General features: G+C 38.8%; 1 protein-coding gene across 9 annotated transcripts in view; it reads right to left on the bottom strand.

Moving 5' to 3' along the window:
• Positions 1-5,138: 5,138 nt before the first annotated feature.
• ikzf2 (IKAROS family zinc finger 2) overlaps positions 5,139-15,802 on the bottom strand; it is a 38,692-nt gene continuing 28,028 nt past the window's right edge. For 6 of the 9 annotated variants that reach the window (XM_085920342.1, XM_085920338.1, XM_085920339.1 and 3 more), the window contains 6 exons: positions 13,928-14,017; positions 12,497-12,688; positions 11,481-11,648; positions 9,917-10,054; positions 9,486-9,599; positions 5,139-8,843 (listed from right to left, as the gene is read on the bottom strand). In XM_085920342.1, coding sequence (XP_085776468.1) covers positions 8,035-8,843; positions 9,486-9,599; positions 9,917-10,054; positions 11,481-11,648; positions 12,497-12,688; positions 13,928-14,017 — 1,511 coding nt within the window. In that variant the 3' untranslated portion in view covers positions 5,139-8,034. The remainder of the gene's footprint in view (positions 8,844-9,485; positions 9,600-9,916; positions 10,055-11,480; positions 11,649-12,496; positions 12,689-13,927; positions 14,018-15,802) is intronic. The other 3 variants (XM_085920344.1, XM_085920343.1, XM_085920345.1) reach the window with 1 other exon arrangement.

Genomic DNA, 15,802 nt, shown 5'->3' with positions numbered 1-15,802 from the left:
ATATGTTCTCACAACCCCTCCAAAAGTCATATTTAAGGTCAAAATATCTTCCACTACTCCTTGGTATTGTTTTGCGACTGAGAATAATCCTTAGACTTTGATTTCTCCCGTAAGCTATTTTGTTTTGATGTGTAAATAACAGAGAAGTCAAAAAAGAGCTTTACAAAGTGATACTGTACTTGATGGGTTGTTTCGATTCCTTAGAAATCAACGACGCAGGTCTTTTCACCAGGAAACAATGTGACAAAGCGTTATTACCTTCCGGACCATATGCTGCTTACTTTTGCACTTTGAGAGAAAGACGAATGCCACCTTGAGTCACAATATGTCCACACATCTGGACATTAATCATGCACTCTGACTGCAACCTCACATCCACCCACGTATACGAACACACACACACCTAAGTCATTCAGTGTTAAATGTGCTTGGATTTGAAAATGAATGGCAACATAAAAAAAAGAAAGAAAATCCCAGAAACTGACAACATCCATCCATTTTCTTCCCAGCCTATCACAATAATAAACCTATTATCTTCCTAAAAAAATATATTTTAAGGGGCATCATTTTTATATTTATGCACTTCCAAAAGACATGATTCGGCCCAATACGCTTGAAGGAGTCAGGCGGCTTACCTTCCTTTTAGTTTTCCAATACATCAAAGTATAGACCCGAGCGAAAATTGAGTCAACTTCATAAACATCCTTTCTTCACTATGAGCAGGTGGTTTCTCTCCTGAGATTTTTCAAGGCTTTTGTTTGGTTCCAAATGAGAAGTGATTTGCTTGAATATGCACACGCACACACTATGTTTTTTCCGCACGTTTCAAGATAGTAGACAAAAAGTTAAGAGGCTTTTGCAGTCAAAAAAAAGTCCCCTGAACTGTGAGGGGCACTTTTTTTGAACGTCCGCTGCAGTTTGACCCCTCACCAGTGGGTGGCAGTCTGTGTCTCACCTTCGGGGTCAACCCATCAACAGACTGACTCCACGGGGGGGTGAACGAGGCAAGCTGCCCCCAACCAGCTTCCCGTGACATTGTCTTCCTGGCGCATATAAACTCGAATAAATATTCCTCGGCTTTTAATATCACTGACGGTGCAAATTTATTTATAAAAATGAGACCCGGCAACTTGTTACGATGACTGGAAGCTTCCCTCTAAATACAGCTCAAATGACTGCCATTTATCACTCTTAATAAAATCAAACCATAATTTGGTGAGGTGGTGTTTTCATTTAACATCATGCTTGAAGAGACACCTTCTGACAGTATCACCCTCATGCTGTCAATAAGGTAATTTATTCCTGGCGCTATGAGAGGCAATGAGACAAGGTTTCAAGTATTCTTGCAGACAATCCCCGGTGTCTTCTGTACAGCTAATCTAATACATAACCTCCTGATTTGTTTAATGGATGAGCCTTTGCTGCAGCAAGAGGCACGCCAATAAAAGCCGGGGCCCTCCAGAGGCTATTGTGCCTCATAATGATGCCAGACACACAATGTGAGGCTTATGAAGCAATTTTTTTTATTGCCCCTGTACATTGTTTTGCACCGTCGGTGGCGAGCGAGTAAAAAGCAATCTTTTTCCAGCACATGGAAGACAAACATTTACCGTGATGAACTATGCACGTGTTGCAGGCTTTAGAGGAAGGTTGCATTTGCAGAGATACATTTCCAGTAATATTTTCACAATGAGAGTATTGCTGAAGAAAAAAAGAATTGCCGTGCTTGCTGAGATTAGGTGAGCAACACAGCCAGGTGAGTCCACATTTTCTGAATAATTCTATATTTCTGGACAAACTCATATGGAGTGGACTGAAACTGCAATGGTGCCGTCTGCAGACTGGCTCAGTGAGCAATGAGCAGCGTTAGCCCATTACACACACATGATTACGTGGCCATTTCCTCAGCGAATGAGTCTCATCAGAAGTCAGTGGAGAAGCCACCAAGTGTGTAATTGTTTCCCATTAGAGGAAACATCCACTGCCAGAGAGTTGCATCTCACTACTGCGTTAGCTGATGAATGCTTACAGAGTGAAGAATCCACTGTGGGCTGTGATGAAATTCTTGAAAACCCTTTTGTCATTCTGAAGGTCAAAATAATTCATCTTGTTAATTTCCCCCCATTATGGTGACATATTTATTTATATTATTGTAGGTTGTTTTTGTTACTTTAGTCATGGTATTTGTATGTCGTTTCACTGCAGTTAACAAAGTTATTTCAAGTTCAGATTCTGTATATTGAGATCATAACATGACATGACATGACATAACATAACAGTCTTGTAATTTAATTAAAAGAGGAAGTTACTCCAAAACTTCAACTACTAATTATGGAACCATGATTGTATTTATAAATTATAGAATCTGGAGAATCATGGAAAGTCACGTATTTTGAATATTTCAGGCACCTCCCTTGTGAGGCTTTTGTCTATTTGAGGATTTACACGAGAGATGACACCAAAGGACAAAACAAAGCACAGCATTTAAGAGTTATTAGCTGTCCATCATTCACTTAGATTAGATTTTCACCATCAAGTTTTTGGAGTCAAGTCATAAAAACTGCAGTATGCATTTTTTTTCTTTTACAATACTGACATCTGCAGGACTATGACAACAGTACATCCGTGTAAAATAATGGAAGAAAAAAATAAACCATGTTCCGCATGATCTTGTTTTTAATTGATTGTAACAAATAAAAAAAGAAATACATAATAAACAATAATAAATATTTGATAGCCCTAGATTAAATTGAGATTTTTACTCCTCTAGATGGTAGTCTTGTCTTAAATATGCAGTGGAAAGGTAATAAACGTCTTTAAAATTTTTAAACCACCATCACCATCCAGAGGAGTAAAAATATATATATCACAAGCGCTTACCAACCCACCTTTCACACGCATAGATCGGAAAAACAAGTAGAGGAGTTTGACACCCCATATTTGTATAATATAAAGTGAAAGCAACAACATAAAGGGCTGACATTTACTTGTTTCCTTTGGTTTACAGCATGTACGCCTTACCCTTTACATCACTCAAAGAAATTCTTGCTGTCAGCCTCATTTAAGCTCCACCTCTCAAAACAAATGTTGGCCTTCTTGAGAGACCAAAGTAAAAATGTTGACAACAAATTAAAACATCATTAGGCACACCTCCACACATGCAACACTGCATCTGTAGCATGGTTGCCCAAATCATACGTGAAGATTTTCAGAAAACAAAAGAAACATACTGATCACATTCTTTTGTGAAAGTTCTTCTCAATCATCAATTTCACTATTGTCGCTTTCCTTTCCTCTGTGTCATTTTCCCATTCTAATTTCCCAGGATGCATTTGAAAGATGTGAAGCAATGGGCTTTTTTATGGCTGCCGCCCAAATGTCAGTTGGCTTTCTCCCCTGTGCTCATTTGACATAATCACACTTAATGGGTATGCGCATCAGACTTGCTTTCAGTGTACCTCTCAAATGCTGCTCACTGCTTATGTTGTTCAGCGCTCATAACGCAGCCAAGCAGAGGAATTAAAATGGAAGTTCCCCGACAGTCCTCCATACTCCCCACATTAGAACCTCTCACATTTGAGAAGTCTGACCACAAACCTATACATTACTCAGAAGCCTATGTAAATGTGCTCAAAGAAGAACATCCTTCTGAGAAATGTTAATTAGAGATGTTTTCATTCCCCTAAGTGCTTCGATGTGTATCTTGAGTCACGTGGTTGGCTTTGTCATCTTCTCTCAGATTTGTGATTTCCAATTGTGTTGAGCATTTAAGGCCATGCTTAGAAATGTGATTGTTCTTTCCTATATGTATTTTCAATTGGGTTTCAGTCAAACATTTTTTTTTCTAAGATCATGTAGACACATCAGTATGTCTACATGACATCAGAAAAAATATATTAAAAGAAAATACATATAAAATATAAATATATTTGTATACAATATAAATATATACTTTTATATAATAGATATTTATATTATATATGTAAATATATATAATTTTTTGAACTATAAGCTTTTACACCAAAATTCCCCAAAATACACACAACACAAAGTGTTGCGCAATACCACATTTCTACACTACAATCTATTCCAAACCAAATGGACTTTGCATGTGTACGTGTCTTCACTGCATGTGAAGCTTTAAGGGCAGGGCCAGCATCCGCCACAACCTGGCAGGAAAAACAGGAATAGGCCTTGTCAACTCATGATTACACAACCTTGCTAAGGATTCTCACTTGGCTGGAAAAAAAAGAAAGACAGCAGGAACTGTTCCTTGTTCTGTAATTTAAAACCATGAAAACAAGTCGCACTACTTGTAAATCAACATGTTCTGTATTCTTTAGTGTTTGGTTTACTGGTTTAGTTAACTGTGATCTTGCTACTTGTTCCTCAAAAAAATTACTTGGTTGGTTGAGCTGGTTACTGTGAATGCAGATTGGAAGGGCAACATATTTGGCTAGCTCAAAGAAAAATGATGTTATCTCTAGTTTATCACCAAAGGCAAAAATGTCATCTGCTCAGGCATACACAAATTTAATTGAAGTGTCTCGCAGCTTTTTTAGTCATTATTTTTTTCAATATATTCCAAATGTTTCATTCAATATGTTTTGGGTTTTTTTGTCCACTCCAAACTTAAGTTCACGAAAGACAATTAACAATAGATTTTTAATGAAATCGATTTTTTCAAGAGCTATGACAGAAGACCTTGGCTTCTTTGTTTTCATTTACAAAAGTGCGCTCTGTGCCATAAGTGCATCAAATGAGGTCAGATAAAATATTGCGCATGAAAAGTAAAGATGAGTTCTTGCTCTACAATAAAACAAGCAAGCCATTAACGCAATGAAGAGGAAAATAAAAGATGTAGCACTTGGGTCTGTTTAGAGTTCACACCTCTCACTTCTGCTACTAAATATATTCTGGAAACTTTGTGATGATTGCGCGGTAAGGGTGTGAAATACTGTGACATTTACAAAAAGGTTACATACAATTTGATGAATAAATACTTTCAAATGGAATCGTTCATTCATTCAAATTGTGAATCATTAAAACCATAACATTTAGAGCCGTGCATGTCACAAATGTTTATTTTTTTCTTGTTATCTCATGGTAGAGTGTTCTAACAAACTAGTAGGAAACAGTTTAGTAGTTGAAAGAAATTTTATTGTAACAATGTTTGACTTTCTGCTCTAGAACAGGCGAGCCAGTATTTTTTATTTTCTTTTAAATGAGAGAAACCCATTCCTTACATACATAATATTCACAGCAATGTCCCTTCATTTTATTCGTTTTTTGTTCAAATCCTCCATTCAGTATTTCAGAGACGATATTACAAGAGAAGCTCAATTTATATGCTTTGTTTGATAGATGAACGCAATTTTTGGGGGGACATAAAAATATACAAGCTATGCAAATACCTGAGCTTCTGTTTGATGATTGAGCGCTTTTATTTTTTTTTTATTTTCAAAATGTAAAATACATAATAAAACAACCCCCCCCAAATATATCAACACAAATTGACATATTCTAAGCATTCTTTGATTGTGCCGGTTAGATAACATAAAGTACTTTTCACAGGTTCAAGATGTAAACAAAGTTCTGTGCCATGGTGTGCACACATTAAGTTGTTTGGTTGCTTAGCACCAGAGAATAAGAGAAAGGAGGTGGGGGGATAAAAACAAAATGCTGCCATTTGATCAAGATATTAAAGAAAAACTTGAGGCTAATGAAATTGCAGAGCTGCCCTCTGACGGTTATGGTGTGCTTCCAAATGAAAGAAAAGTTGCTTCGACAAAGAAATTATTCATCAGGTAGTGTAGGAAACTGCCATTAAAACATTTCCACATCAGCCTTAAACACGTACTTTTGGTTTGAACAGGTTTTAGCGTGGGACTTGAATAAAAGGTTACTTTGTTGCAAAGGCATGACTAAAGTGCAAGGTTAGCTATACATAACACATCTTTATTTCTTTTCACAGGCTGCTATGAAGCCTCTCTGAGGTAAAATTCCTTTTTCCTTCACAATACGATGCATTTTCGCTGTAATTTGAAATTGCATTTTGTACTCTCGACCGATCGTTGTTGGAGCAAATAGAATTGAGCATAAAGAAAAGGTTTTTGCAGTGGAACTCAAGAGGTCAAAAGATTAGCAGGCAAAGTCCACACAGAGAAATTCACACCTAAAAAAAAAACAAAAATAAATGCCTTAATGTGCATATTAATTATGTTCGTAATCTCATTATAATTTAAAATGTCTGAGGCACAATTTAAGGCTTTATGTATAGAAAGTACTCCACACACAGTTGGGAGAGAACATTATGTTTCCAAGAAAACTGTGCGATATACAAACAATTATTTACAGTGCTTAAGACCCACCAAACAACTAAAAATGAAGTAAACGTCTTATTAAAAGCTCCAACCAATAAACATTGATTCATTTGATGAGATATTTTCTTCCACGAGAGTAACCAGGCTTTCAAACACGTGTGAAGAGATTTCCATTAGCCAAGAAGTAAATGAAAAGGACGTGAATGAATTCAAAGTAATCGTTACGCAATCCATCCTAGTTTGGTGTCAGTGTTTGACGAGTAGTACAACAATTAAGTGCAATATAAATGAAGTTCATTGTTCAGCTGCAATACAATGAGATAGTATTGGAATGTAATATTTTTCTATGCGTATAAAGTTGAACCCCCACATGCACATTATTTAAATTTTTTTGTATTTCAAGAAACCTTAACAGTGGGCTGTGCAGTAAACATTCCAACCTTACAGTGATGTTTGCAGTATTGTTAAGAGCCGTCTGAGACAATAATGGGAACTCTCTGTCGATTACTCAACAGAGCCGTTTTGTTCTGTAAGTTTAAAAAGTCTCTGTTTATCTTGACTCATCGGTGCTACATTATGTTTTTTTTCAGTGGCATGTAGCAACCTGCCATAGTGATGTGCGTTTCACTTTTGAGCATGGCTTTTTTGGTAGTAAGCCCTAAATCATGACCCGGGCCGCAACTTCTCAAGTTGGTCTGCCTTGACAGTTCCGTAAAAAAGAAAAGAAAAAAAACAGTTCATAAGAATTATTCAGAGTCTTTGGTGCATACACGCACACAGTATGTATATTTTTCTCCCAAAAATGTTTGAGTAGTATTGGTATAAGTATTGATCCGCATTAAAAGTCTCCAAGTTAGTTAAGCGTCCATGTAAACACTAAAGCCGGTGGAATGCCTCAATTCTCATATTTTGCTGTAATTAAAATGCAACCCTCTCAAATACAAAGGAAAATTCACCCTTCAAAATAATGCTAACATTACAATAAATACTGTACCAAAACAGCTTAATAATGATAATGGCACAATAGTTAATATTTCTACAAATGCAGGACACAATGAGAGACAATATTACCACTGGCAAAAAAGGTGCCAAATGGACACAATTCAGCATCAGGCAACCAAACTAGAATTTGCAGCACAGTTTTTTTTTTTTTTTTGTCACGCACGTCGAAAGGGCGAGAAAAGAGCAGTAATTTTAATTTCAAGAAAAAAAGCGGTAATGTTACAATATTAAAGTTATAATATTACTAGAAAAAATGTTTGATTCAAGTTGCTTGTGCATGTTAAACTGATTGTTTCCGTCTGCCAACATATTGCCCGATTACTTTATTTTCATAATTCCAACTTCATTCTTACAATGCAAACATTTTATTTAGTCGTAATTTGTTACTTTTCAGTGTACTTCCCAAACTCCTTCATATAGTAAACAAAACAATCAACCACAAACCCAACGCCTGCCACTTTGTGCACTGGTGCAGAAAGTAGTTTTGGTCAAAGTAATTCTTGAGGTCTGTTTTAGGAATCTTTACAACAACAGCAAAAAATTCAATGCAATAAATCTGATCTCATTTATAGCAGCCCACACTGCTATGAAGCCTTCATCTAGTTGTTCAGCCGTCCAAAATCACACTGCTGTGCTACATAACTCTGCAGCAACATTAAAGGTTAAAAAAATGAGAATAAAAATCTTCCCCTTACATGTCTCCATCTTTTCACTGAAACGTATGTTCACCGCGGACGATATGTGAGGAGAACTCATAACGGTCTTTGCTGTGGTGACCACAGATGTTACATTCCAGTGGATCCCTGTATCCATGGCAACCCATGTGGATAGTGTACATGACATGGTCCAGAAAGAGCACTTGGCAATGGTCGCACTGGAAGGCCCGCAATTCGCGACCCTCTCGCCCAAACACTCGCACCCCTTCCTGGACTGCAGGCCTCTCTGTAGCTTCTTGCACTACCCCGCTCGAAGTTCCTGAGCCATTTCTGGGTGACGCATCGACTGCGTGGTGGCCTGAATAAACCATAGGACTTGTGCGTGACCTGAGTCTGGACGGGTGATTACTAGCGGGGTTAGCATGCTGTTCCCGAGGGCTGCTGCGAGCCGACTCGGGTGAGTCTCCTCCGCTGTTGCTCGGCGACTCTTGGTGTCCTGACTGAGTCGGCCGACTGCGACGAGTCAAGGAAACGGGCCCGTTGGAATTGCTGTGACTGGGGAAATCAGAGGGTAATGTGGCCTGAGGTGGCAGTGAGTCAATATTCCCTGAACGCTCCATTCTCTGGTCAAGAGGCAGAACGTGATGGTAGAGTGGGTTGACCATGGGCATAACCTCCGTCATGGAGAGCGGGTGGCCGGTGTGCTGGAGAATGGGTCGAAGTGTTTCTGATCCTAAGTAGGTCATGGCATTGCCCATTGCTTGGTCCATCATGTGGGCTGACAACATTTCAGCCTGCTTCTCAAACTTGAGGCCCATCTCATATCCCATTTCAGGGTAGTTGTAGCGCATCATCTTTTCACCTGTTTAAAACAGTAGAGAAAGTTGAAGAACTGGGCTCTCGTTGATGTATGAGGTTTTGGAAAAAACTGGCTATGGAAGGGGAATGACTTTTGAAGCCACAAAATGGCCACCAATCCGGTGCAAGGCGGGCAGAAGTAAGAACACGCTTTAGTCAAACTTATCATTTACATCTTGCACTTGATGTTCAATGTGTGAAAGTATGAGGAGTGGAAAGCCCCATCCATCTACCAATATAGACCAAACCTTCCAGAACAGGGATGCGGTGAGCTGTTGTCACATAAGACTGCAAGTAGCAAAGTTACAGGTGTACCTAACCACAAAATGAAAACCACTTCCTTGACACTCTGGCCTGAGGCTCCTCTAACTTCCTCAATCTGTCTATTTTATATACATGTAAGCATGTGCCAAAATAAAGCACCATTCGGGTGTTTTTTTCCAGTACGGGATATGATTTTGTACTTTGAATATATTGTGCCAAACAACTTTCATTGTTTTTTACATTTGCTGCACTTTCAATTCATCATTTCAAATGTGACACATTTATTCATCCATTCATCCTAATATTTGACCAGGGTTTTCCTGACATATGAGACACCACATTTAAACCAGTGGACGAGCTAACTGTGTTGATAAATACCTACCCACAAATTTCTGCGGTGTGGTGCTCTTCCTTTTTCCAACATTACTCTGCAATCTTTCAATGACAAGCGGCCGCTCGAATGTCGTCAAAGGCCTTGGCTCTTTAGGAACCTCACCTGGGAGGAAATGATCAGGATTAATAATGATAATAAAAATGCTAATCATATATTTATTATATATGTAGATATGAGCTGTGGCTCAGTAGGTGTTGCGAGCAAAAATTTTGAAAAACAAACGCTACATGGTAGTCACTTAGTTTTGTTCTTTCTGCTAGAACAGATGACTGTCATCTCCATTCATTGCAATGGGGAAAGAATTATTGAGAGGCTTTTTAGAGAGCGTCTTCTAATGTACAAGCAGACTCATGGAAAGAATTCATTTCTTAAGTTAAAAAAAAAAAAAGCACATTCTATACTGTAAAAATAGAAATTACCTGGATAAGGGCATGTGTTGGCAGATGGGTCCAGACCCAGGCTCTGCAGGTAACTATGGCAGCGTTCTTTGTGCTCCTCAAGGGAACTGCGTTGTTTGTAGCTCCGCCCACAGTAGTTACACTTGTGTGGTTTGCCAACTAAAAGTGAAGACATGCACCAGACAACATATTATCCTTTAGTTCATTCATTGCGACGCTGACTAAGAATGTGGGCAGCATAAATTATTCCTGTACTGTACTGTACTGTTTTTTTCCAGCACAAGAGGAATTGACAGCTGTCTCGGGCTATGTTAATAAATAGTTCAACAGCCTAGTGAGTGTTACTGGCATATTCGATTTTTTTTCCATTCGCAGCTATTCATCCAAAGTCTGCCTCGCGACACATAAGGAACGTATTGTATATAAACCAGATATAATATCCAAGCAATTATGTTGATGTGCTTTGCTGTATTGAAAAGATAATTAATTCACATTCAGTTCTAAAATTCTTGTGGTCGTTTAAATTTTAAACACTAGAATAGAATTGGGTATTTTAATCAAGTATATGTCATTACAGACATGAATGGTTTATCATGTATCGAGTATTTTTTTTAAAAGGTACGTATAGAAAACCCACGGGCTAAATACACCGGGTTTCAATATTGTTCAAGTGTGGATGCAAGAGCCGTTTTATATTTAGCAACCAGCCATCATTTGACATTGTGCAGATGTTGAATAGACCTTTACAATGAACTTTTCAAATGCTATTCCTATTCATTCGAACAGTTCATATTGCTACTTGAGACTTCAATGTAATCCACATACATGACATTTTTATTGAACTTCATAGTCCATATTCAAGATCTAAAACCACAGGAAACTGCAGGAAATGTTGAAACTATTCCCACTAAATTGGAAACACAGCTTTGTGTAAAAGTGTGGTTCCATGAGAACGGTTCAAAAGATTGGTAGACTTAAAAGGGGAATGTTTTTTTTTTCCGTCTCCCAAGTCAACAATGATTAAAGTAAAAAGAAATTTCAAATTGCACCTATGGTTCCAGGCAAAGTCTATGGCATACATGGGATTTAATTTGTTTTTATCTGACCTCAAAGTTCTTATATTTAATGACCACCGTACAAGACATAGCAGCACAAAAATTACAAAAGAAGCAAGGCAAACATAAAAAAACCACACACATACCCCCTGAAAAAGTGAACTGTGTGACTAAGCCCTGAACTCAGAAATGAGTGTCTTCCGACCTTGATTTTAAAGATGCAAATGAGGGTACAGCAAATCGTATCTGATAGGAAAGTAGGTTACAGTTGACAGACTCCACCTATGCTGCCTTTTTAACCAACACTTTCCGCCTTCAAGTAAGATGAAGAATGGAATGTCCTTGGTTCCTAGCAACAAAGCTTTTAGAGCAAGATAAATGCATTTATAACTGTCAACGCTAAGAGTATATTTGGGCTTGGTCACTTCTGTCGCCACGTGATACTTGTGATGTGATACATAGCTAGTTTTACATATTTATGTGTGTGTGTTCCGGGACTAAAGGCAAAAGGACCCGGAGAAGAATCTTACCAGCATGAGTACGTAGATGACCTGTGAGAGCGTCACGACGGCGACAGGCGTAGCTGCAGAAGGGGCACTTGAAAGGTTTTTCACCTGTGTGTAATTTAATGTGCCGCAGCAGATTCCCCTTCTGAGTGAATGAGACACCACACTGGTTGCACTGGAATGGCCGGTCACCTTAAGAAGGCATACACGGTAATTCATCTCACCGCACTTACTGTCAACATATCAAGGAAATATTTTTTGGACTATGAGGTGCTCTTAAAATCTTTTCATTTTCTCAAAAGAAAAGCAAAAGTCATATAATGAGTGTGCCTTATATATGGATGCCGAATGCAAGTTGGAAAAAAGTTCGACTTGGTTTGATTCCATTAATATTCTGTAATATTACCCAGCGTGACTGTACGCCTTATACCCCAGTGTGCCTCATATATGGACATTTCAAAGAATAGAGCTGTTGGGCCTTACAATCCGGTGAGCCTTATGGTCCAAAAAATACGGTATATAAGCGAACCGAAACATTACAAACACCTCTATGTAAGCCAAAGGCAGTTCGACACCTACGTTCCGTTGTTGCCGACATGTGTTGTGTGGGAAGGTTAAAAAATGTAGGTCACTCGAAAACGTAATGCATATAAATTACAAACAATGTTTTTGGTATATTTTGACAATGCCCTCAGCAGCAGGGAGTATTTATTGCTGTACAGACTCCAGCTACACTGTTCTCATGTAAAATCATTTGATCAGCAGTCATTTGGAAGGGAGAAATGTGATCCTATTCTGTGACAACCACGGCTGTCATGGTGTCACCTGTAACAGGTTGCGGGGGATTCCGAGGATATTTTTCCCTGATAATAATTTCAAGTCTGAGTTGTTGTTTTGAAAAAAAAAAAAAAAAAAAAAAAAAGAAAAGAAAAGGTTCCACACCCTGTTTTTAAAGAAAACAAATGATGTGTGACTCATCTTAAGGACAGGAAAAAAAAACAAACAAACAAAAACTGTCTTATTTGTTTCAAATACAATACCGTTTGGTTGTCGACTGGGTGCATCCACGGGCATATTTTGTCCAGATATCCCATCCTGTGCATTACTCGGGCTGCCAGCCATAGGTTCCCCTGCAGAAGTCCCTTTGTCTCTGTTTTGGGCTTCACACCCTGGACTTCTATTATCGGCCTCTTCACTTGTATCTTCTTGCTTTATCTGTTTATCGCTCAGCTCTTCAAGACAAAAACACAAGGGGTAGTTGACACAATTTACCATAGAAAAGCCATGATGCTGAACAGAACCGGGCTAAACTTAAATGTTGTTGCGGTACAATAAAAGATGAAATAATTAGTCGAGTGGACTGGAGGAAACACTGTAACCTGGCAACTGAATGTGTAGGGAAGCTTTAGGATGGGCTGACACAATGCCAAAAAAAGAGAGGAGCAAATGATAAACAGGCTGGTCTGGTTCCTGGCTGTCTCCAGGGAAAGAGGGAGTGTCGGAGGCTCTGTCGTTCATGGCACCTTCCTAGCAATGGACACTAAACCGACGATAAGGGTAAGACGTTGCGAAATTGTGCGTCTGTGAGTGTGGAGATAATACTTCTGAACGGGGCTATGCCTTGCCGCAGTCACGTCTGGTTTGGAGCAAATTGACGATTCAAGAGCAGCTTGCTGGCCTTTAAACTATAGAATACTACATGGACAAAGCTATTGGGACACAAATGTCAATCAATTAATCAATCCGGGATTAGATTTGAACTTTTAACTCTACGTGAAACATTGATTGATAATTTTACATAAATAAATAAACAAACAATTGTTACACTTGCTTTTTATTGTTTCTTTAAAGTGGTAAACGTGCTGCCTCCGGTGTAAAATGTCATCACTGATCTAAAGGGGCTTTGTAGGTTGGAGTGTGTGAGAAAATTCTAGGACAAAACTCACTGGTCCAGCTGATCCGGTTTTTGGGATTTAGACAAGCATAAATAAAGCTGTGACCACATGTGGCTGTTTAACTGCAGAATCCAATCTGACTAAATCCTTCAGGTGTCCCTTCAGGCTATTGAACCCTCGGACAATTTGACCCTTTAAAGTTCAGTCAAAGCAGTTGAATGATAAAAAACAAAACAAATTAGCAGTAGACACTTCCACAAAGCTTCTAAAGCTTGCAATTTATATTTCCACTTTAGGAGGAGCATCATGAACAAGCCTCGTCTACAAGGCTGTATCCTGGCAACAAGGAGCGGACCTTGCATCTTTACATCGTCTCCTCTCAATATGGCTGAGTTGAAAGTTTCAAGCGGTCAACTGAGGATACTCTCGACAATAAATCACATTTGAAGCAAATTATCAACCATGTCCTTCCAAATAAGAGCAGAGTGCATATATAACACCATGTCTGAGAATGATTGGAAATTATTTGACAAAGATACATGTGTCTGTGTAAAAGTAGTCAAGCTGTGCACTCACCACTGGGGGAATTATGACCATTAGACTCATTTTGTCCATTAGACATTGACATTCTTGACTCCTCCTTACCTGGAGAGCACTGGCCATTACCTATAAGACAAAATGAAAGTCAGCAATCTTTATTTTGCTGTTACAGGGGCAGGGAGAGCAGTGCCCGCACAGCTCCAGTAAATGGCAGTGTTTGAATTTAATTCAGAGTTGTAATTGAATTGCAAAATATGAAACAAAATATTGAATCTGGTGTTGTTTTGGAGGAAACGGCTACATTTTATTCCCAGTGTGGAGTTTTATTCTGAATCTTCACCGGTTGATGCTGTCTGTACAATTTAATACACGTATGATTTTGCGACCGGTCAACATGTTGGACAAAATAAACCTGACGGAAAGAAAATCTAGTCAATAATGTCACTGAAAGGGACAATGAGAATAACAACTTGGAGTCAAGCAAGGCAGATTGTGAAAGAGAATGCATTGACTTTTATGTCTACAGGTGAGGAAAACAATTAACGGAGATAGAAATTCTTTCAGTTAAGGGCAACAAAGGTCAGTGGAAATGCATTGAATTTTTACCAAAGCAGCACATACTTCACATACAGTACAGGATTTTCTTTGACCGAGTTTAATAAAGCACAGACAGTTTTCTTCTCTTCTTGAATGGCAACCATGAAGGCAGCACTGCTGAATGCTGAAGGAAACTAACTGAAGCGACCTTACGTAACGACGCTATCCTAATGTCCGGCAAACACGGATTGGGTTGCAACCTCCCAGTAGCTCAGGCTATGGATAGCCTTGGTCCACTCACAGGGAGAGCAAAGCGATCCCTTATCCTCTTACAGCCTCCTCCATCGACTCGAACAATACAGCGGCTACAGGCAAACGCCACAATTGAGCTCGCTGTCAGATCCTGACGATACCAGAATATGAGTCATCATTTGGCTACTATACTGAAAATCTTTACAAGTAAAAACTAGTCGCAAGTCATTGTGACAGCTCAATTTTGTCTGGGCTTGGGTAGCGTGCTGTGGAAGGAAGCTCGGGTGACCGGGGTGAGTTAACCTCCCCCGGCAATTTTGTCCTGGAGACACTCAAGAATGCTAATGCGTTAATTAAACGAGTAGTTTGTGCTTGTACCTTGAGGTAGTTCAACTTCCTCTCCTTCGTTAAATGTTACATTGAGTCACAATTCTTCCTAACATGGCCAGAACCGAGTTTATTGTTTCAAAACATACAATTTTGAATCTAACTGTCGCGACGGATGCTCATTGTTAATTGAACAAGACTAGAGTCACACTTGCACACAAACAGAATGACGGGCAAGACACAATTATTCTCCTGTGTGGTAGGGATGTGGTTTTTCCTGTCAAGCGCCCCTTCCCCCCCCCTCCCGTCTTCCATACACTCAAAAAAAAAAAAAAACATACATGCAACAGACAGTACTGGTCCTGCTACAAACTCTGCAGATTTTTGGTATAGATTGAAAACACTATCCCACAAGTGATATTTTGAAAATGCTATTTTGCCGACTGAATGTGAAATTGGTGGCATTTATTATATCTCACCTCGAGGCTACATTTGACATGTGGTTAATTCAATCATCAGTTAGAATGTACAGATACTAATTAGTGTGTTTTGACTTCACGTTTCTGTCAGTCTAATTCAACACAAACACAACACATCATCAATGCCAAGGTAACTAAACACTTCCTATAATTTCAGTTTTTATAATGCGCAGACGGATGAGCTAGTAATCATATCTATTTATTGATTATGACCCATAATCTCACCGCCGACATGAATTCAAATAACTACAAATCCCCATCAATGTTATGAAAACTCAACTATTTGTTTTTAGTGACTTGTAGAAAGCTGTTCACC

This window comes from Syngnathus leptorhynchus, chromosome 9 (genome assembly GCF_054491065.1).
Source record: "Syngnathus leptorhynchus isolate UIUO chromosome 9, UIUO_Slep, whole genome shotgun sequence".
Lineage (NCBI taxonomy): Eukaryota > Metazoa > Chordata > Actinopteri > Syngnathiformes > Syngnathidae > Syngnathus > Syngnathus leptorhynchus.
This window is presented reverse-complemented; position numbering and strand designations above follow the sequence as displayed.